Source organism: Haemorhous mexicanus, chromosome 18 (genome assembly GCF_027477595.1).
Source record: "Haemorhous mexicanus isolate bHaeMex1 chromosome 18, bHaeMex1.pri, whole genome shotgun sequence".
NCBI classification, from domain to species: domain Eukaryota; kingdom Metazoa; phylum Chordata; class Aves; order Passeriformes; family Fringillidae; genus Haemorhous; species Haemorhous mexicanus.
The window spans coordinates 1,978,082-2,001,606 of NC_082358.1; the positions used below are offsets into that span (position 1 = coordinate 1,978,082).

The 23,525-nt window shown below is 45.3% G+C and overlaps 1 protein-coding gene across 3 annotated transcripts; it reads left to right on the plus strand.

Moving 5' to 3' along the window:
* Positions 1–12: 12 nt before the first annotated feature.
* On the plus strand, positions 13–21,713 carry LOC132335640 (matrix metalloproteinase-24-like). Of its 3 annotated transcripts, none has more exons than XM_059862424.1 (7): positions 13–612; positions 2,991–3,139; positions 9,088–9,204; positions 11,146–11,450; positions 18,794–19,345; positions 19,694–19,810; positions 21,316–21,713. In XM_059862424.1, the coding sequence occupies exons 1-5, from the start codon at positions 154–156 to the stop codon at positions 18,799–18,801; spliced, it is 1,038 nt and encodes a 345-aa protein (XP_059718407.1). In that variant the 5' UTR covers positions 13–153; the 3' UTR covers positions 18,802–19,345; positions 19,694–19,810; positions 21,316–21,713. The 3 variants fall into 3 exon arrangements, with proteins under 3 accessions (XP_059718407.1, XP_059718405.1, XP_059718406.1); XM_059862422.1 differs by having other exon boundaries at positions 19,047–19,345; XM_059862423.1 differs by having other exon boundaries at positions 19,047–19,345; positions 21,370–21,713.
* The last annotated feature ends 1,812 nt before the right edge of the window (positions 21,714–23,525 follow it).

Sequence of the window (23,525 nt, forward strand, 5' to 3'; positions counted from 1 at the left end):
GGGGTGCAATTGGAAGGAGAGAGACTGGTGAAGTTCGTGGCTGAGCTTGATCCGCCGCCGGCTACCTCTAGTACATAGCAGTTCATCTGGGAAGGCCTTCCACAAGCTAGAGCTAGTAAATATCCGCACGGCACAGCCCTCATCCCCTCAGGAATGTCCCTGCTGACTGCCCCTCCAGCCGTCCTGCTGTCGGCTACCCGCAGCTGGTATCACGTTCTCTCCCGGAGATGGTCACAACGAATAACCTTTCTTAAGAAAACTTTGCATATGCCACGCTTTGCCACACGCCGGCCGGTCACGGCGACCCGCGGCGCACTCCCCGCGGGGCAGCCCCGGGCCGACCGGCAGAGGAAGCATCGGATTCCGCTGCCCGCCTTCCCTTTCCCTTTCCTCTTTCGCCGTCCCTCTTCCTCCTTCTCCTTCCGGGCAGCCGCGCAGCCGCAGCCGCGGCGCCGGGGCCGGAGCGCTCCGAGCGCCGCTGGTGCCGACCCGGGCCCGGGCCCCGCCGGGGCCATGGCGCGCTGCCCGCGCCGGGCGCTGGGCGCGGCGGGGCCGCTGCTGCCGCTGCTCTGCGCGCTGCTCCGCGCCGCCGCCGACACCAGCACCGGCCGGGTAGGTCCGCGAGCGGGGCCGGGCGGCGCCGCGGCTGCCACCGGCGTCCCGGGGCCGCGATGTGCGCTGGGTGTCTCGGGGTGGGCCGGAAAGCTGGGCGGGCAGCGGTTCCTCCGCCTCCTCCGCCAGAAGATTTCCATCATCTCCCGCAGGGCCGGGCTGAGCTCGGGTGTGCGGGCACAGCTCCTCCGGCCGTGCCTCGGCAAGTTGGGACCCGCCGGAGAAGCAGCCGTGCTCCTCCAGTGTGAACATAAGCTTCGGTCTCCGGGAGCAGCTTCTCGGAGTGTCCGGTGGCCATCGGGGGGTGCCCCGTTCCCGCTGCCGCCTCCGAGTGCGGTCGGCAGGGAAGGGGTGTACGCGGGGGCAGCCCCGCTCCGGGCTGTTTTGGTTACTGTGCTCTCGCTGCTCGAGAGGAGCTAATGTTGGTTATAATGGAGTGTCCCAGCATTGTTGTGCTTGTCAGAGGCCAAGGCAGGGATAACAGATGGTCTTGGAGCAGTTTTGCAGCTTGGCTTTGTCTGAAGCCATTGGTCATGTCTGTGTTTAGTAGCGTTGTATGTGCCCTCGATGAACTTTGGCGTGCCCGATCCACGCTCTCGTATCGCTTCCCTACCCCGTCGGGAGCACTGCCTCCAGCTCTGGGGCTCCTAACACAACTCCATTAAGGAGCTGCTGGTCCAAGGCCAGAGGGGGCCATGGAGATGTTCTGACAGCTCGAGCTCCGCTGCACTGAGGCAGGCTGGGAGAGCTGAAGGTGTTCACCTGGAGAAGAGAAGGCTCTGAGGAGACAGTACAGCCCCTTCCAGTGCCCAAAGGGGCTCCAGGAGAGCTGGGGAGGGACTTTGGACAAGGGGCTGGAGGGCAGGACACAGGGACTGGCTTCCTACTGCCAGCAGCCAGGGTTAGATGGGATATTGGGAAGGAACGTGAGAGTGGGGAGGTCCTAGCACAGGATGCCCAGAGCAGCTGTGGCTGCCCCATCCCTGGAAGTGTCCAAGGCCAGGTTGGACAGGGCTTGGAGCAACCAACGAGACCATAGTGGAAGATGTCCCTGCCTATAGCAGGGGAGTGGAATGAGATGGGCTTCTAGCCCTTCTTTGATACTTTCTCCTGCTTTGGAAGCAGGGCCCTTCCCTCTCCCTAATGGCTTCTGGCATCTTCTTGTTGCCACAAAGAAACAGGGATTGTTCTTCCACTTTTGCTTCTCCTGACTTGAGCCCCTTTCCTGCTGCTGTGTTATGTTAAGGGAGAGCAAGCATCTTCCCTCCCCTTTCCCTGAGTGATCATGTCAGTGGGAGAACAGGTCATGCAGATGATTTATCAGTGCTTATGGGGTGAGGACTGTCCTGTGGCTCAGAGCGATGGGGGAAAAGCTTATAGGATATATGCTGGTCTCATAATAATCCTGGTCTAAGAATTGAATCAACCAGAAGAATGAAGCGCTAGGGAGTGTGCGTGAAAAGTTATGGGGAAAAGTTCAGGAAAACAAGCTTTCATTCTACTACTGCTATTATTATGATTGTTGTTGTTCTTATTGTTACTGAATATTCTGATTTCTCCTCATATCAAAGTGAGGGAGGGGAAGACAGGAGAGGAAAAAAAATCCTGAATAATTGTATGTTTTTGAAAATGCTGTCCTTAGCATTTTGACAAGTTTGATATGCAGTTTTATATAAGGCTGCAATTTAGGGTGGAGGCAGGGAAAAGGGACAGAACTCCTTGAGGAGAGTTGGCTGTTTTCCTGTTCTGACAGTTGGCTGGTGTTAGCTATTAGCTGAGGAAACAGCCACCTAATCAGGTTGTTCAATTTTTTGTGTGTGTTTTAGGTTTTTTTGGGGGGGGTTGTTGCTGTTGTTTGTTTGGTTGGTTTTGTCCATTTGGTTTTTTAGAATTAGTCCTGTTCTCATTGCAAGTGCAAAGGTGAACTTGTGTTTCCAGGGATTTCTCAGGACTTTTAAGCTGTTTTCTTGGAATGATGGTCCAGAGACAGCAGTGGGTAGTGGGCTCTTGGGAGCTTGCTGCTGTGGGGACTGAGGACTCTCGTGATGGCAAGAGCACAGGGTGCACAGGAAGTCCCTGGAGCAAGAACAAAGCTTCTTGGGCATTTCTGGTGCTCCAAAGACTTAAGTCTGCCCCAGTTGTTCAGATGATGCTCATCTCTAAGTGGCAGGTCTGCCTTGTCCTGTCAGGACAGGTGATATTAAGCTGGTCTTCAGCCCTTCCTAGGAATCGTCTGATATTACCAAACCTAACCAAAAAAAGAGAGATGGCTGAATATTTTGGGCTAGTTTGTCACTTTTTCTTTTGAGGAAATGTTCTGAACTGTTATGTTGAAAAACTTACTGTGGCATCTTACCATCTGTTTCTTTCTTTTTCAGGGTTGGTTAAAAACTTATGGCTACTTACTTCCATCTGACAGCCAAATGTCTCCCTTGCAGTCAGGAAAAGCTGTGCAGTCTGCAGTTGCCACTATGCAACAGTTTTATGGAATCCCAGTAACAGGAGTTTTGGACCAGACAACTATTGAGTAAGATTAATCTAGGCTGTTTTTGTCTTTCTCTTTCTTAATGCACTGTCATATTTCAGTATGAAATATGTATTTCATACTGACAGTATTTTTTATGAGTGTGAGGAGAGGCTCTTGTTACTGTTGTTCTTTGGGCACAGATCCCCATTGCTCCTGCACAGTCAAAGTGTGAATCCTGTGAGCTTTTGAAAGTGGAAGGCATCAAGGGTTTAATTTACTTCCATCTCTGTCTGAATTCAGGTTAAAATTCTGGCTCCAGAAACGGCTTCTAATCTATTTCCTAATTAATTTGATTTGTGCATCTCCACAGATGTTATTTGTGGAGATCCATAGTTTGAATTGAAGTGAGTTATTGGAGTCTGATTACAGTAGTCAAGGCTACTTAGCTGACCACAGTTGCCATTTGTTGGACATTGGATGTTCTCTGCTCTGTGTTGGCCATGTGTTGTTATTTGTGATCTGGGTTTTGATAGCTCAGAAGCATTGGTGTAAATTGCCAGGGCTGGAGAGGATTTTTTTTTTTCATCTTCTCTTCAGTGTGGGCTCCAAAGAGTGGTGTGGCAGTGGCTCCTTGTCTGGCTGCCAGGGTGTCGTGTAGTGGCTGGATCCATCTGCTGCTGGTCTGGGGAGCATCTGCTAACTAAAGCAGAATGCAGAGAAGGTCTTACTAAGGCTTTCTGGGGAAAAAAGCGTCTCATGGTGAGCAAAAAGAGAAAGCCCAGTGGAATTTGCTTGGGCCCTGCCTGTTTGTCCCTTGCCCTTGTTACATTAGGAGACCCTTTCACAGCATGCTCTGCCTGGTTCCTCATCTCTCCTCATAGAGCACACTGCTGGCAAAAGGGACATGGTAGCCCAAAAGAAAGGGCCATAAAGTAACCAAATAATGTAAAGAACAAAGTTGCTTGGTTTTATGCCTTCCAGACTGCAAGAAGAGGGAGAAACAGAAGAAATTATTGAATTGGACAGGAGAGGATCCTGCTGGACAAGGACTACCTCTCCAGTGAATGTAACATTCCCTCCTTTAGCTCACAGGAAAAGCCCCTTGTTCTCCATTGAGGGACAGAGAAAATCCTGTATGCTTTTCAAATGAGTTGAAAACAAAGTGCTTTCTTTTTAAAGGTGGGGATTTTCCATCTGAGATCTCTTTGCCATTAATAACATGGTTTGTAGGTGAATGCTGAAGCAGAGCCATCGAGCAGTGCTGTGTGTGTGCAGTTGGTGTGTAGAAGCTTAGACTTGGGATGCTGATGATTTGGAAAGGGGTGGGGAAAGAAGGGGCTGTGATATTGGGGTGCTAGTTTGGAAAGTTAAGGAGCTGCTTCTGCTGCCTTGTGGGTGACAGGGGAAGGGCACAAACTGTGAGTGGGAGTCCCTGCTTTAGTAAGTAAAAGTTTTTCTGAAAGAAAGAAATGTGTTGCCCACATTTTATGACTTTGTATTTGTGGGCAGGGCTTGATCTGCCCATGAACACCCAAAGGCTGATGAGTGAAAAACCCAGATGGTTCCCTCTTCTGAAACTCAAGTCTCAAAAGCTTGAGACCTCAGCTCCAGCCAAACACTGGTGTGCTTTGGAGGCATGTTGGGCTGCTCTGCCTCCATCTGTCCTGAGCCAGTGGGTCCATATGTTGTATGGCAGGGGGGAATTTGCCTAGAATTTGCATGAAGAGAAAAAGAGGTCCAGATTGCTGTTAGCAGTGAGCCTGTCGTTTGAGCTGGAGGGGCATCTGCCTGGGCTGTGTTGGGCTGTCACTTCCTCAGACCTGGTTGTGGAAGCTGGTTGTGGAGTAGAAGGAAGAGAGCTGACAAGGCAGGCTGCCTCCAAGGGCTCTGAATAACTTGAGCATTTACTAAGTCATTGTTTCAGTCTGTGTTAGGAGTTTTGAGATTGCAGTTAGGAATTTTTCTGTCACTTCCGTCAGTGTCACAAGTTCTGTCTCTTTAAAGTGACTTTAAGAATCAGAGTTATTTACACTTAGTATGGAAGCCTAAAGTTTCTCATCTCCTTTCCCACATGCCCTCAGATCTGGAGCTTGCTTTTTCCTCCAAGATTGGTACCCAAGCATGTGGAAACCACCATGCAGGTACTGCTAGTGGGAGAGGAAAAGAAGCATCACCACAGGTGATGCTTTTTAGTACCCAAAAGGAAGTTTGGGTGGGGATCCATTCAGCAGAGGATATGTAGTTTCCTGTAAAGAGTGCAGGGAGAATACATAAAACAGCCTCCTCAGACCCTGCAACTGATGATGCCTCAGCAAATTTTGTGTCTGCCTGCAGCTGGTGGGTTTGACTGTGGTTTTGTGAGCAGCTGAGCAAGGATATAATCCTGGAGTGTGCTGGAGAGAAGGCACAATTGTGCTGAACAAAAGTGGTGATTTGTCTTTGTCATGGTCAATCCCATGGCTTTGGAAGGAACCAAGACATGATCTTACTTGTGTGAAGAGTCTTGTGCTTTGTCCTGAGCCTGTTGTGCAAGTCTCTCACCTTGGGCTGCACCACAGCTGTTTAAAGATACCACTCCCACCAGCTCAAGAGTAGGGGATTGAGAGTGACAGCTCCCTCTCTTTAGGAGAGTCTTGTGAAAGGCTTGGAGCCTGAGCTGGGGAGAACAGCTGTATCTGGACAAGAACTGGATGTCACTGCTTTTGGAAATGGCTTGTTTCCTGATGCCAAGCAGCTGGAGGAATGCAATAGTCTGCCTCAGAGTGCCAAGTATAAATTTTGATGATGCAGTGTTACTGCTGTTCCCATTTAAAAAAAATAAGGATGGGGGAATCAACCCTAAGTATCTGAATCTTGCTGCAAATAATTGTCTTTTGTTGTTTCTGATGTGATGATTTCCCCTAGAACATAGAGTGGGGTATTCAAACTGCTCAGTAGAGAGTGACTATCATAAGGCTCAGCTACAGATGATTAACAGCAGCAAGCTACAGCTTTGTGGATATTTTGCCACAGACCTGCTCTGCTGAGAGGAGGAGAGATGGCTGGATTTGTACCATGTGATTAGAGCAGGGCGCATATGTCTGGGAAGTAAGTTGAAGCAGGGAGCTGATCCAAATAAACATTCTCAGCTTGACATTAGCTCAGGCTGACGACAGCTCGGGTGCTGCTGAGCTCCAACCAGGTAGCTGAGCTCTGTTCCTTGGCTTCAGACAGGCAGTATCTGAGCTCTGGAACAAACTGTGGAGAAATATAGGGGTTCAGACAGGCCTAAGTGAAATTGGGTTCTTATATAGTTTAAATACTATATAATGAGGAGTGAGGGGCCATGGGCAGCGTGAGTCTCAGTAGCTCTACCTTGGAAGCTTTGGCTCAAGAAGTGCTTGAAGCCCCAGGAGTTGGGATTGCAGCTTCCTCTGGAACAGCCCCATGCTCTTGCGCCTGTACCTGGAGCTGGCAAACGGGCAGGGAATTTGGCTGTTGGAGGGAATCCACTTTCTGTGGGGTCTCTGTGCAGTTCTGGCTTAGATAATAGTGGGCTGAGCTGTGTGGGGGTGAATTCATGTGGCCAGCTGGGCATGGGCAAGTGTTGGGAACTTGGCAAGGTGTTCTTACAGGAAACAGATGCTGAGGTGTGAGGTTGTGCTGGTGTGTCAGCACTGCCCTGGACAGCCCCAGTGACTTCTCTACACATGCAGGCTGGTTTGGTAGTACTGCTCTGTTAATTCTTTATCTTCTGGATGATACTAGTAAGGATAAAACAGAAGGTCATTTTCTGACTACAGTCAGGGCCTGATGATGGTGATGCTCAGACTACTGGAGTTCCCATGAAGCTCAGGAGGTGAAAACCTGATTCAGACTATGGCTGGTGTAAGGTTATGATGAAAACATTGTGTCATAACACGTGAGTGGGACTGAAAAAACCCCTGAAAACTCAGGAAATATCTGGGAGCATACAGGTGACAGTAAGCTTGAGGTCTCTTTAGGAAAGTGCTAGAAGCAATGCAAAAGAGCACAAATAAAGGACACTTGGAAAAACACAGTGTGTTCAGGTTGAATTGATATTTTGAAAAGCAAATCTTAGATGTACTGCTTTTCTTTGAAGGTGGCAGCAGTTGTGTGGGCAAGACAGATCCAATTTCCACAGGTTGCCTGGATTTCTGAAAGATGTACAGTGCTGATAAATGTGAGGTGATGTAAGTGGGGAAGATCTGTGCTGGCTTTATATACACAGCTTGGGTTCTTGTCAGGTACAGTGCAATGTGTATAACAGCTCTCATTTGCTCTGTTCTTGGTGGGGAGACAATGACAGATGACTGCATTGAAATTTATAAGCAACCAGAATTACAGAGAGGAAGTGGAATCAGGAAAGGGCTGCATGGCTGCCTGAACAGGGAGCAGGTGTGTGGGTTCTGAAAGAATTTTCTGGCGAGGCACAGTGTCTGTGTGTCTGGTTGGTTTTAATTGAAAAGGTGTCCTGACAAAAAGTCTTGTAAGCCATCTTCTGGTGATGGGAGACTCTCCCTTCCTGAAGGTCTGGGGTTAATATTTTTTAGTGAATAAGATGTACATTGTTTAGGCCCAAGCGTGGACTACTTGCCATTGGCTGGCTGCAGTTGATGGAGGAATGTCTGCATTTGGAGGCCAAAAGTTGTCCCCTGGGTAGCCAAGGATGTGGGAGAAACCTTGCTGAGGAGGGGAGACAGAATTTGGTGTCCTGTGAGAAATGGGCCAGCAGTGGCTAGAATGCTTTTCAGTGGGATGTCCTGCAAAGTGTTGTTAAGGGCTTTGTGTCCCTTGCCTTTGCCATCAGAGTGAGTGGATCAAATGCATGAAATGCCTGAAGAAGTCCAGTGGCTGAGGCAATGCCAGTCTGCTTAGGGAGAGACTGTGGCCAGAGACTGCTTGTGTCATTTCTGGACTCTGCTCTGCTGTCCTGGGATACACTGCAAAGTCTCAAAGGATGTGACTGGGGGCCTGTGGAGACTAGTACCTGCAGTTCCTCAGTCTCTGCCCTTGTCTCCTTCCCAGCTGCCACATGCACTGATGGGCAGATTTGTTCCTCCATAAGCCACCTCTGGCTTCTCTGGACCACGTCCACATGAGCAAGTGTAATTTGAGGAACAGTCTGTTTCTCCTTGATTCTGTCAGAGAATCATTGAAGGAGCATCTTGAGTTCATCTACTCCAACCCTCTGCTAAAACAGGGACATCTAGAGCAGGCTGCCCAGCACCATTTCCAGTTGGGTTTTGAATATCGTCAAGGATGGAGATTCTGCCACTTCTCTGGGCAACCTCTGTGAGTGTTTGACCACCCCCAAGCTACTTTAAGAAAGGAACAAAAGATCTGTCAAGGCTGGAGGTAAAGCAGGTAGGGAAGGAGGGTGGACTTCTGTGATAATACTGCCTGGATCTCTGTGCAAGGGACAGCATCCTTTGCTCTTCCAGTTCACTTGGCAATAGAGTCTAGAGTTTCCTACATCAGGAGTGACATCAAGAGTCAGGGGTTATAGGGAGAACCTAATGGAATTTGGTGTGTGTGACCCAGAGACTGGGGGGATCTGTTCTGGTCATTCCAGGTAGAAGCCTTAGTTATTGTCTGGGAGGGTTGTGTTTGCACTTGTTCAGTTTTACCTAGTGAGGTATGAACTAGGTTTTTTTCAGTGGCACAGGACCACTTTGTCAAATGGAGAGTGGATCCAGTAGGTGATAGGTGAATTTGATCCCAGGGGACACCCAGCTGCGATTTTGATTTGGGTCTCTTGTGGCATTATCATGATTAAGCTCTTGTTGAGCACAGGGACTAGTGAAGTGGTTTTGGTGTGTGGATTGCCAGCAGAGGTGGGTAGCACAGCCCTGTGCAGAGGATAAACCTGACAAAGGAAGGACTGAACCCTTCTTGGTGGCAGCACTGGCCATCTCTCAGAGGTCTTCCAGTCACCCCCTGAATTGTTTGGAATCTCTTTTCCAAACTCTTAGTGTAGCTTGTTGTTTTTTGCCCTTTCCTTGCAGGTGGATGAAGAAGCCTCGCTGTGGAGTTCCGGATCATCCCCACCTGCGCCGCAGCCGGAGGAAAAAGCGGTATGCACTCACGGGCCAGAAGTGGAGACAGAAGCACATAACCTACAGGTACAGCCCCCTCCCTCCCCCTTTCTGATGGGGCAAAAATGGTCTGTACTGGTTTGGCATGCAGAATTTGTAAGTGCTTTTAAATTGAAACTGGATCCTCCCTGTAATGTCCAGTCTGGGCTTTCGTTCTCAGAATGTGGTGGGGGAGAATGCTGTCAGAACCCGGGCGTAACTGAAGAGTCTCTTATCAATTAGAAAATAACTGATCAGTAAAGGCACCTGGATTGCAGCCATCAGTTGTGTAATTTTGGTAGAAAAATCTTAGTAAAAGGCCCTTTTTCTTCTGTTAGAAATCTAAGGCTCTAGCCTTTAGATCATGGGTCACTTTTAACAAACCATTAAAGCAAAAGGAACATCACTGTTTGGGGACGAGATGCTTTCTCCTTCTACTGATTTGCAACATTTATTTTTGCAGAGGTTTTACTTTTGCTCCTGTAGTAGAGCTCTTGCTTTTATCCAGGCTTAGGCCAGCTGGGGTGAGCTACGGGTGTCAAGGGAGGGTTGCAGAGGGGCAGTTGTTTCCCAGAGAGGTGTTCTGAGTCAGTCAGGCTCGGAGCTTTTGGAAGGCAGTTGCTGAAATATGGTCGGTGGAGGTTTCTGGCAATAGGAATGTCACTTCAAATTAAAATTAACTCACCCTCTAGTTGAAATTGCAGCCTTTTAAATTTTTTGGAGGGGGAAAGGAGATTGCAAAGGAGTGAAAATTAGAGATGTAGTCATTAAGGAGGAGATCTGGGTAAGACTAAGTCAGAAGGAATGTGTGGGGTGAAGAGGTAGAAATGTGAGTGACCAGCATGGGAAAAGTACCAAAAATGTGTAGGAAAGAACATGATGGAGTGAAGGAAAAGAGGATCAGAAACTGGGGCCCTCTGTCTCTTCTGCCAAGAATTCTGAGAAGGGAGGAGGATGCTTCAAGTAACAGTGAAGGGCTGCAGAGACTGGGAGGAGGGGCTAGTTCAAAGCTTCCACCAATAGTAATTGTTTTAACTCAAATTGTAAAGGGACACCTTCTGTATGCAAAGGTCTGAGAATCAGATCCTTCTTCTAACCTTTTTCTGGACCGTAGGGGAGAGGGGTATGGAGACACATAAATAAAATAGATCTTAAGCATATGCATGGGCAAGAGAAGCAGCTTGGCAGATGACTGCACTGCTGCCCTTGTCAAACCAGTAGTGTTTAGCTTTCCAATTTCTGTATTTGTTGTGTGCATTCAAGTGATGGGTGTCTTGATTCACTTCTGAGTGTGTTACAGTGGGTTTATATTAAATCAAGCCAGCTTCATTAAACACTGAAAATTGTTCCCATGACATAGATACTTTATATTCCCCGAGTCAAGCTTAATAGATCATGAGGCTATTATGTGCACATGCACAAAACATCTCATGAACAGCATTTTTAACATTTGGTTTAGAATTATGGGACATTTATGTGCAGTTAAATGCCCCTTACTCTCCCCAAACTCTGTATCTTTAGCTCTCATGGACTGGGCTGTACAAAACTGGCAGATCCATCACCCTTATGAGCTCTAGAATATTTTAAGTGGTTTGGAGAAGGAAGCAGGTCATATAAGTAAGGTTGTGTAGTTTACTGGAAGTTTGTTTCTCAAAATGAATTTTAGTGGTCCCTTTTTTTTCATGTAGTAGATTCCATCTCAGCATAACTTCAGACAAAATCTGAAGTAATTAACATTTTAAAAAAAATTTACTCACCTGTCTGCACCCAGATTTGCAAGGTTTTTAGGAAGTGATCCAAAATCAACCAAAGAATGATGAAGGTTCTTGTTAAGGAACGTAGAATTCAGAGCAGGGTGGTAGTTCTGTTGGTAACTTTCTTTGTAGCAGCAAAACTTTCCTACTGGAAGTTGAAACTGTGTGGTTGTGTATTGATAAGTCTCAAATGTATTCTGCAAATTGAAACATCCCTTCTTTCTCATTCCCACAGTGTCCACAACTACACCCCCAAGGTTGGCGAGATTGATACGAGGAGAGCCATTCGTCAGGCCTTTGATGTTTGGCAGAGAGTGACACCACTTACCTTTGAAGAGGTTCCTTACCATGAAATTAAGAATGACAGAAAGGAGGCAGATATTATGATCTTTTTTGCTTCTGGTTTCCACGGAGACAGTTCTCCATTTGATGGAGAAGGTGGATTCCTGGCTCATGCTTACTTTCCTGGACCAGGAATTGGAGGAGACACTCACTTTGACTCAGATGAGCCATGGACCCTGGGAAATTCTAATCATGATGGTAAGAGTGCAGGTCATCTTTCCCAACAAGGATAAGTTGGTTGCAGACACACTGACAGGCTTTCAGCTAGAAAGTATTTGCTTGGTGGAGCTTTCACCTCCCATACAGTGGTTCACATGCTTTCTAAATACATATTCTATCTTAAATGGGAAAATAATAGTATTAATTTGTTTGTGGCTGTGCATGCTGTGAATTTTAGGAGTGAACAGAACAGTGTGTCTGCTGGCTTCTTACATCTCTCAAGATTTGGGCCTTAACTGCTACAAAACCCACAACTCTGGGAGGAAAAAGATGAATAAAATAGTGTTGAAATTGTATCAAATGGAATACTTTCCAAGGCCAATTAAAGTTAGTTGTAAAGCTGAATAGAAAGTTGAGAGTAAAGACATTTGAATTGCCAATTTGTTTTGATCCATATTTGTTTTCTCACACTCTGGAATTCCTTATCCTGTCAGAGTTTGGGGCTGGCTGATCAGTAAAGGGAGACTGATGATTGGGACAGCTCTTTTTATCTGATGAAGCACGAAGAGTTTCTGCATCTTTCTAGCTTTATCTTACTCTCTAAAGGCAACGAGCCCTTTCTGTTCTGTTTTCAAAGCTTTGATTGAGGATAGTGATGCCTTGTAAAAAGTTTAGGCTGATAATCAGAATTTCATGGTGGCCTCACAAAATATCTCTCCAATTTCCACAGTCCTAATGGTTTGGGAAGAACAAGGTGTCTTTAAGCCTTCAGGGATTCAAAATCATGTTTTAATATTTTGATAAGGACTGCAAGTTTACTTGGATTGTAAATATGTCTTGATTTTTAAACTATATAAAAGCAGCAGTGTTGTTGTGCCCATGATGCCTAAGGACTATGCAGAGGTGATGTCTTTCATAGGCCAAACAGTGTTGTTTTAAAAGAAGAAAAACTTTCAGGCACACAAGCCGCCTTCAGAGCTGGCTTAAAGGTGACAGCTTGCTTTCAGACTGGATTGCAAATGGGGAAAATCCCTCAGAGTTGTGAGTTGGTATCAGATGATCTCTGACAGGAAATGGAGCTGTCAGGTTCACCAGGGAGTGCTGACTTGTAGGAAAGCAGAGATGAGACGATCCTTGTCTTTGCAGGGAAAGGGGAGCAATGTTTCCTGGCATGTGCAAATGACTAGAGGAGGTGTAGGCTGAGAAAGGGAGGTGGGGTATGGAGAGGGGGAGAGTGTGGAGACTGTGGGAAATGATAATGTGACGGAGAAGCAGTGTTTTGCTGCCTTGAAATGTTAGGAATTTTTATTCCTAGGTTTCTGGCTGGAGGGCTCCCTCCAGGATCAGGAGTGACAGACAGGGACTGAGTGGTTACCATGTGAGAGCTGCAGCAGTGAGGTGTGTTTGTGTGTGTCAGGGCTCTGTGCCACTTCATTCTGGCCTCAGCAGTTATTTGAGCTCAGCTGTGGGAGTGTGGGAGGCCCAGGTGTTGGATATGACTTCCCAGGAAAGCTCATGTATGAGACCTGGGAGTGCTGATGTCTGGGGTAGAAGGTCCTTGCAGGAAGGTGGAAGGGAAGGTTTTGACGAGTTGTACTTGCTTTTTTCTATCCTCATTTTCTGCACAAAAGACTTCCTTCTGAGATAAGCTTTGCAAGGTTGGGAGGCTGCTTAAAGACTGGCAGGGATGGCTCTGCAGAAAATATTCCATCCTTTGGTAGGATGTCCCACCACAGGTGGTCACTTCTTCCAGGATTTTTTTGGATGCATATTTTAGGATGGTGTTTGAGTGCAGTGCATACAATGAGTAGAGTGTCTCTCTTTTTATAAAAGCTTTTTTAATGCTGTTCTTATCCATGTGGCTCTTTCAAAAACATGATGTATTTCTCTGCTGTTCTGAGTGACTGTCATGAGTGGTGTCCTCCAAGTTCATGAATTGGTATTTGAGGGGCTGGTGTGCTCTTTGTGTAAGAATTGATAAAGGATTTGAGATTTGCTTTCCAGAGGATGTCACCTGTGCATTTGCTTTCAGATTACTGTGCTGCATAGACTGGGCTGCACAGGCTCTTTTGAAAAGTCACCACTGAGGATGTTGAGAATGGTGGGGTTGTATTTGACCCTTCCATCTGGGGCAGTGTTGATGGTAGAAAGGGAATTTGATGTTTTGAGGGTGATAGGGGAAAGGCTGTAGTCAAAGCATTATAGACATGTTGTGTGAGGAATTTGGTTTTGCCTGCATCCTTTTCTTTGGTGTGCAGTTGTGAAGGTGTTCTGCTTCCTCACTGGGTGATCCAGGCCTCTTTAGGGAGGGGTTTCCTTCTGTTTCACTATTCCTTGTCACTGGAGCACTCATTTGCTTCAGGTTCTCACCTCTGATGTCTTCTACTTGAAATGCTTTTAGGAGGGCTTTGAAGAGTTTCTTCTTGTCACAGGTTTCCTGCTCAGTTCACTGCCAATTTTCATTGAAAATAAGTTATTAGAGGGGACAATATCATCTGTTTAACAGGAAGTGTTTCTTCAAACGTGGTCTTGCTTGTCCTTAAGATATGTATTTTGTGGCAACAGGGTTGATCAGTCTCGAATTGAAGACGCCTCAGTGAAAGAATAAAAAAAGCCCTACCAGAAAATCATTAGCAAAGCTCTCATTTATTCACGTGCAAAAAAGGAACTGGTTTGGCCATTCAGTGTCTGTTCAATTATTATAAGAGTCTTGAAATAAGATTGAAGTAACAATGATATCTTTTCATCAACCCACAAAATACCACAGTGGAAAATATTCCACTCCTGACAGGAATGTGTCTTGGTTGAAGGGGAAAATTCAGCCGTCTACCTTGGAGCTCTCTTAGCCTTGCAGTTGTGAAGGTAAATCTCTTGTCCACAGAGCAGAATGCTGAAACTGGTGCCGCAGATCCTTAGAACATTTTGCTGACCTCTTACCCATGTAGTTTTATGACAGTTACTCCAGTCTGAATCCTTGCTTTTGTGGGTCTGCATCTGTTACACTGTATTGTGGCACCTGCAGAGGTCCAGTCCGTCTGTGCTTGGAAGCAGCTGTCACCCCCCCAGAAGAGCTGCTCTGCAGTCTTCACTAGCAGTACAAATTATATGGATAAAAGTGAAATTTTTCACATGAAACTTCATCCAGTCAGGGAAAATAAGAATCATTTGAGCAGATCTTTCTATGCAAACAGCCATGTCCAATTTGTACGTGGAGAATGTGGTGTGTCCTGTTGATGAAAGCTTCTGTCTTGTCAAGAGGCCTTGTGGTAATCCACTGGGGTTATTGACAACTTTATCATCCCAGCTAGGATATAGTTAGTTGGGATTTACATACTCATTATCATTTTGCATTGTTATTATTATACTGATTTTGCCCTTTTGGACAGCATGGCCACTGCCATGTCCCTTAAAATTATTGGTGTAATCATAATAGCTGGGATGCTGTTGGTTGTCCCCTTGAGCCCTTGGTAACAGGGGCACATGCACCAAGCCTTCCGTTTTCTTCTGCTGTGAAGAATGACCCCTGCACAGGCTTTCAAAGTGAATGCAAAGTTTCCCTCCCCATGGATATTAGTTACAGTTCCACTCAGGCATTCCGTTTCTTTAGCAGAGGAAAACTGTACTTTCAATTTATGGTTGCTGATTTATCTTCATAATTGTACTGCCTTTGCTGGCATTCTCCTAAGTAAGCTCTGGAAGATTAATTTAGATAATCTTATGATGAAGATGGACAAAACCAGGTAGGAAGCTGAACTCCTGGAGCAGCTCTTATTAACTGGGACCATGGGATAAAGAATTTGTTTGTTTTCCCGTGATAATGTTGATGAGAGCAGCTGGAAGCATGAAGCAGAACATTGGAATTTGGAGGAAACAAGGGAAATCAGAGAAGTGATGCAGCAAACAACATGCAACTGGCAAAGAGGGGGCACATTTAGAGATAAATCATCTACACAAGCACACACGAGGAGCAGCTGGCATGGTCACAGTGGTGGGGACTGACCTCGTGGTTCTCCTGGAAGGTGCTCTTCAATAGGAATGAAAGCAGCTCTTGGCTGCCTAGCTGGTCCCAGGCTTGTTAGGCTTTGGTGCCTGGCGCATGGAGGCAGGTGAAAGCTGTGTTTGGAGTCCCTGTCCTTCAGCAGGACCTGGGCTGTGGCTGCTCCCTGGCCAAGGGGCCCCTCTGGGCTGCTCAGACACAGCCTTTGGACACCTGCACGTGTCAGCACGGGCTCAGTTCCCAAGTGCTGGTTTTGTCAGAAAGAACACCTGACTTTCCTCTCCTTTCTTGAGGTTTTGGGCATTTTTTACTTGAAATGTGCCGTAGCAACAGCCAAGCAGGCTTTGAAGTGCCCACCTCAAGACTCACAACACCGACACGTTGCTCAGGCAGCAAAAACCTGAAAGGGGTGAACAGTCTTGGCAGTGCTGGGGTTTCTCTCCCTTGGCTCCTAACTTGGCTCAGGCAGAGAGGAGGTGCATGAAATACATTATTAGCTGGCCAAATTAAGTACTTAGTAGCCTTTATGTGGAAATAATCATTATAGATATATGTAACTCCAAAGACAAGTTGAAAAGGAATCCTGAGTGACTGAAAGTTAGTTCTGTCAGTTTAAATATCCACATGGCACATAACAGCTCTTACACACCTCTGACAACTCAAACATTATTTTAATCCAGATTAATTACAGAAAGTAAATTTTTATCTCCAGTTTAACATTACAAATAGTATTTATAATAATCCCAGGCAAATCTCCCTTCTGGTGTTTTAAAAGCAAAAATACATTGCTGTTATGCATGTCACTAACACCATACCACTAAATCTGTGGTGTCTGTCAACCCCCTGCAGGTCGATTAGAGAATCTTTTTAATACTAAAGTGAGGTAAGACCTGGGGTATCCATACTCTGCCGGGGATCACTAGATTTTATTTCTTTAACCATGCCCAGAGTTGGCCTTCAAGACCCTCCCTATCACCTGTTGTCACGTGGCATTGTAGGTGGGAGTGTGCTCAGGGCAGCCACTGCAGCTCCTTCAGGAAACACCAGCAGCTGATGAATTATTTCTGTACCAACTCCAGTGTGGCTCAGCTTAACATTGTGTGGTCACTGTACAGACCATAGGGTTCATCTTTCAGTGCCTCTCTTCCACACCTGTAGCAAGTTTTCTCTGTTAGTGTTGGATGACCACTGTGGCAGCTTTTTAGATGTTGGCAAGAAACGCTGAGCTTTGCTAATATCAAGTAAACAAATCTTATAATTGTTCCAACTGATCGTGTCCCCCACAGATCCCAGTGGGTTCCTGCGGAGGCTTCTTTGGAAAGCTTCCTGTTCATGGCTTCTGAGAGAAAGCCAACCAAAAATACTGCCAGAGTTTGCAAAAAGCAGTATGGGAGATGAGATTTCACAGGTCACCTTCAGTTAATTCAGTGCTAATTCAGTGCAGGAGCTTCTGCAGAAGCTCTGGAGGAGAAGGGCCTGCACCACCTTTGGAAAGGTCCTGGCAGCCACAGGGCAGAGGAACTGGACAGCTTTTTGCCTGTGATTCTACCACAAGGAGTAGCATTGTTTCAGTGGACATCTATCTGAACAGCAGAGCGAGCACTCCTGGAGTCACCATCTGGCCATGGCATATGCTCAGGAACCTGACCAGGTTTTTCAGGACAGCCAAATATTGTCTAGGCTGACGAATGTGAATATTCAGCAAGGATATGAAGGAGAAAATTTTGATTAGGGTAGCTAATTTTGGAGCTTACTGACAGCCAGTGATCATGACGTGCCTGTTTGGGGGAATGCAGAGCTTTAAGCCAACATTTCATTTGCTGATCAGTGTGTTCAAAGCACTGTCTTCACTAGAGGTTTACTGTTTTCTGTCCTGGCAGTATTAACATCACAAACCTTCTTGATTCTTTGGACATTTGTATCCCTGTAAATGAGATGAAACCAGGGGAGCTGGGCTTCGTCAGCCCAGTGAGGAGAAGGAGGATGGGGAGGAAGCATCTAATAAAAGTCTTCCACCTGAGGAGGTATTAGAGAGAGGAGGGATCCGCACTCTCTTGGAGGTGGAGGAACAGAAAAAGGAACAAAAGGCAAGGGGCACAAGTTTCAACAAGAAGAGCTCCACCTGGGGTGTCAGGTACAAACTTCTTCATCTGCAGAGTGGTAGAACTCAGATGCTGCACCTGGAGAGGTTGTGGGGACTCCATCCTTTGAGACTTTTGGAACATGGCTGGATGATGTCCTGAGCAACCTGATGTAGTTTTGAGATTAGCCCTGCTTGAAGCAAAAAGTTCAACTTGGTGGCTTCCAGCCATGCCTTTCAGTCTACATTTTTCCATAATTCTTTAGCACTGCCATAGACAGAATTTGAGTTCCTAGAACTTGAAAGCAAATTGTAGTTACTTCTCATGGCAGCTCTGAGCCATAACAAGGTATTCAGCTCATAAAATTCTCTGTTTCTGTCAGCTAGTGTCCTTCTAAAACCAGGACTGCTTAAAATTGAAATCTTTCATGAGGGAGGACTAGTGATGCTCACAGGGGCGTGAAAAGGTAGCTGGCAGTATTTTTTGCCAGTTGCTTGATCCTTTTGAAGAAGCACCTCTGACTGTTCCTTTTTTTCATGCCTGCATGTCCAAGGTTTCTGGAGCATTGACTAGACTAATCCTATAAACGTAGAATGTATGTTAGAATATCCAACAGATTCCCTGGATTAAAGGGGATGTATCAGTAGGTTTGGCTTTTTCTAGGTGAAAACTAGTCATACAATTCTTCATTATCAAAGACTTCCAGGTGTTTCTAGTCACTTTGGAAACATTGATGGCTAAACATTATTTATCCTATTTGTTTTGTTTGATTACACTTGTGATATTTTATTTTATGGGGCGAGGGAACTGAGAGGAATGCAGAGTATCCAGCTGTAGCTTTGTTTTTGTGTTTGAGATTTGCATTGGCATCCATTTTCCTAGGCTGACTCTCTGCTCTCTGCTTGCTCACCACTTACCTGACTTGTGCAAGTGCAGTGCCTGCTTGGAAAAGAAAATGCACCTTAACCCCTGTACCTTCAGCCAGCAAATTGCCAGAGCTTGGTAGTCTTTTCTCCTTGATTAATTCCTGTTTCCTCTGCGTCTTGCCTCGCTTTGTCTCATTTCTTTCTTATTTTACCACTTTTTCTCATGTTCATTTTCTATGGAGGTACTGAGACTGGCAATCTACAGAGTGTGAATACAGTGAGTAACTCACAAGAGAGAACATGTGTAATTTTTAGTGCTATTTGGCTGCCAAGTCGATTTTTAATTTTCTTTCTTTGATTTCTCAGATACAGAACATCTCCACATCTAAAGAGTTTTGTTCTAACAAATGGCATTTTGAATCCATCGTTATTTTTCAGGCTTTTGACAGTGTTGTTGAAAATGAGCATCAGCGTTTTCCAGAGCAAAAACCAGAGCTGCTTTGAGGTTACTCACGTGTCCCTTAGCACAGAAGACCTGGAAGGCTCTCACGTACACGTTGGAAGTCAAGTGGGGCATAAATTGTATTAAAATTTCAATTTATTCTCTCAGGCCTTTTGATGATACATCACCAGGTCATACTGTTGCTTGGTATTTTGTTCATTGAAGACCGGTTCTGTGTTTAATCTCCAGGACATACCTACTTAACGCTGGTTTCATCCTGTAGCTGCTTGGAGAGAGACTCCATCCCATAAGCCGGAGCTCTCTCACATCCTGTGCTAATGTTGAACAGATTTGAGCAAGGATATAGACACATGATTTCAAGAAAGCCAGCCACAGTAAAAAGAAATCAAATCAGGCAGCTTAAATCAGCAGCAGTTTGAGATTGCACCCCTGTCCTGTCAACCTGAAGGAGAAGAGAGGAAGCCCATCAGCACATGGGGAAGATTTCTGTCTTCACATTCTCCTCTCCACCCCTGGACAGCCTCTCTGTAAGTAGTGATTTCTTTTGGTGTGTTTGCTGTCATTCTTCAAACGTGGCAGTGGCTTCACAATGCAGGCTGGATTTTAAAGCTTGGCAGTCCTAGTTATTGATTACAGTGGGATTCATTAATAAGGGTCACCTCCAAATTCCAAATTTTCAAAACACTGTACTTGTAAATACACCTGATGGTACTTGTCAATACCTGAAGTTCACAGTCTTCTTTAAAGAAAAATATTATCCCATTGCATTTGTTAGTAGTCATTCAATATACAAAGTAGAAATATAGTTATGTAGGTATTTGGAGTCCTTTTGATTTATGTATAATCAAAATAAAGTATTTTACTTCTTTTAACAGAGAGTGAAATACTCTGGGATTCACAGGAAAGAGCCAGTAAGAACCAAAATGGTGTGTCATTCCCTTAAAAAGGAAGGGAAAAAAAAGTGTGAAAAAAAACAGGTCACAAGAATCAAGGTGAGCCAAAAAGTCTCTTTTTATCATTTTCCTTTTATAAAGCAGAAACTGATGATGTGAAATGAGCCAAAACTGAGCCATGTCTTTAATAAAGTTGTGGCATTCCACTTGCTGAAGGGCAGAGGAGAAAAAAAACAGGCCATCAGGAAGAAAAAAAAATAAAAATAGAGGAATTCTTGAAAAGAGTTTGCAGGTCATCACAGGCAGAGGTGGATTGTAGCATCAGGCAGGGAAATGGCACCCAATACTTTGGATTTTGACATCACACATGAGCAGCAAACTTGGGAGGTGCTTAAATTTCTTCTTTCTTTTCTCTGCTCTTTCTGAAGGAGAGCTCACAATTTGAAAACAGTTTGACTAATATTGCCTTCTCTACCCAAATCCACCAAGAATATGACTCTGAGGAGGAGATCTTTTCCATCCCAGCTCTCTTGTGTCTCAGTCCTGCTCAGTCTTTACAGCCCCATCAGGAACTTCTGTGTTAGGGGAGGACAAAGACAGAAAGTCTCCTGCTCTAGAGAACACCCTGGCTGTGGCACAGAGCTGCTCTTACAACTTCCACAGCAACACTTGCTCTGTTGCCAGCATCAGGAATTAAATATTATTTCAACCTGATGGGCAAAAAAGTATTCCAAATGTCACAGACTGGATTGTCCACACTGCCTGTGCCACGTCCTGGGGTTTTTTAGTTACCTTACAGTGTTTCCACAGCTGGGTCAGGACTGAATTCTGTCAGTCGACTCTTCTGTGTTTAAATACTTTTAAAATACAACCCATAGCTCATTTTCAAGACTGATTGAATGAAGGTCATACCTACATTTCTTTGTGTTTCTATGATTTTTTTTTTTCTTTACTGTTTTACCATCTGTTCTACCAAATTCTCTGCTGGTATAGGCAAATAGGAATTCTCATTTTGGGTTTAGTAATTCTTTGATATTGAATTGTTTATGGAATTACAACCTACATTTGTGAAAGATGGGTTTAATTTTTCAGCAGAACATGCTTGCTCCACTGACTGTCAGGCTGCTGAGCAGCTGAAATGGCACAACTGCCCCTCTCTCTGGCTGCCACTCTCTCAGTTTTGGTCTTACCATTCCAGACCATTAGTTTGTATTTTTCCTCTGAGTTTCTACAGGAGCTTGTCCTCACAGTCCCTTCTGGCATGTCAAATAAAGCCCAGCTTGCACCATTGGTAAGGTGTATAGAACAGCTGCCAGCCCTGATTTGTGCACTGCTTTTTGGGCAATAAAGGCAAATTACCTTTCATGTGGGTAACATGATGTGTTCTTTGTCCTTCTGCAGTCCCTTGGTCTCGTGGGGATCACTTTAACATGGCTGTGGTGCAGTTGCTGTTAAAACTGCAGGTCACTCCTTTCTGCAGGGAAGCTGTTCAGACACTTTTCAGAGTTTTCAGTAATTCCTTAAGAAGCAACACATAACAATAATTGCTTCTGAACAAAGGAACACCTGTATTTCTTTTTAACATGTATTTTCTTCCTCTCTAGATAGAAAAGCTGTTTTCCACAGAATTCCACAGAGCAGTATCACCCTTTCTTCAGGGTCTTCAGAAGATTGGAAAGCTTTCCTTGAGCAGAGCGTGTCGTGGAGGTGAATGGAGGAGCACAGACAAATCACATGTTCTTCTGCTGGACAGCTCAGACCTACCTCAGGTCTGAAGATGCAAGAACCAAGGCATAGCTTAGAGTAGCCCTAAAGCTTCTTTAAGTTGTGCTTGGGCAACAGTTGTCTCTACATGGCTGTTGGGGTAGGAGGAACAAAAGCATGTTTAGTTCACGCCATCTCCTCTGTAACTACCTGAGGCATGCTATTGTCACACACAGTCAATCATCTGACTTCTTAAGGATCATTCTTACTTTAATAAAATTTCAAAATACAACCCTCATATGTCTTTTTGTGTCTGAGTACGCTGCAATATGTAGATTTGTTGGTAGAGTGATACAGTTCATAAAGGATAAAACTAGCATGACAAAGAGCAGAGATTCAGTCTCTTTTCTGCTCTTAATCAGATATGCAACATTACTTGTGCTTCTGTTGTCTTAGAAGCTGTGTCCTGCATTTACAGTCCCCGGTGCTCTCCAGAGCCTACCCACAGGCACAGCTGTGCTGAGGGATTAACACTGATGGCAGTGACTGATAGCACTGCCCTGATGGAGTCTGTGACCTGCTGCTGTGTGCTGACAGGCATTTCAGCCACCTGCAGGAATTATTCAATGAGGTACGTAGCCAAATAAAGTCTTTTGGTATGGATTTCCATAGTTAAAAGGAATGACACTGTACAGGAAGGCATGTGCTGGCAACTTCACAAAGCAAAGCTGTCTCAAGGTGTCTGTTACCTATTGATTGGTTTTTCCAGAGGAAGATTAAAATCAAAGAATCAGGAGGGGTGGAGTTTGAGAGTTGCAGGAAGTTCATATGTAAACAGTGTATCTATGACTCCAGTGTTCTCTGTTGCAACAAAACCATGTGTTTCTTTATTCTGCAGGGAAAAGTAGAATGTTAAAACAATTTGAGAGTCCTTTCACCAAAGATCTGGGTTTAATGTGGGATTATATTGCAGTTTATCCAAAGTAAGGCAGCTCATCTGGGAGCACACCAGCTAATGAGGTTTATCCTGAACACACATTGTTTTTAATTAAGAAAAATTAACTTAAACCTATGTTTCAAGTTGTATAGAGCCATTGAGCTGGATGTAAGGTAAGTAGTGTATTCACCTGGTGTGTCATCATGATAATGGAGGATGCTTTTATAGTGCTATTGGTGTGTCCTCAGTTGTAATTTTCTGTGGTGATGACACTGTGCTGGTAAGGAAAACACATCAGCAACTTCAAAACTAAATTACCTGTGTTTCTTTGTGTTTAGTATAGCAGCTCAAGCTATTTCACTCAATGAGCTGACTTGTTCCCACCAGTTTCACAGGGTCCTCCTCTTTCTGGTGCTCACTGGTGGACTTTTGGCTGCTTCCTGAGAACTGGGAAAGAGGAAGCTCAGGCAGGTCTCTGACCAGACCCATTTGTGACGTACAGATGGTGCAAATGAGCAAAAATTGTTGTGTTCCTCTTGGGATGGTTTCCTCCAAGTGCACATCCTTCTTTACCCTACTGTTTTTTACCCAGGTCTTGGGATACTCTGAGTGCCAGTTTTTCTTGTTACTTGGTCTTGGGGGGGTGGGTTGAACAGCAAATTAAAGAGCTCTATCACACTGCTTGACCTTGTTTCCATAGCAAAGAAAGCACCAAGCTATGCTGTTAGTTCTCCATCTGAATCTTTCTCCAAGAGGATGGAGAACTGGGAAGTCAGAGACCTTCTTGTATGTTCAAGAACCAACAGAAACCATGTGGGAGGTACAAGCTCCTTTCCAGACTTCTCCAGCTCAGCAGTAGGTGAGAACACAGAGAGCCCTCAGAGCCCCAGGCTGAGTGCTGTGGAAGGAGAGAACCACACTGGTCGTTTTATACCTCAGTATTTTCTTTTTAGAGCACATCATAGCCTACCCCTTCAAAAGGAACAATGTGTTCTCTTCCATGCTATGGAATTCGCTACCATTAGCAAATTAAAGGGAACTTGTTGCTTAACAATATTATTGATTGAGTGACCCTTCAAGAGAAAACAGGATGATGAATCCAGAGCTGGATTTTTGAGAACTCCTGGCTTCTGAAATGGTCTTAAGACTTCTTCCTCCCATCTCCTCCCATGG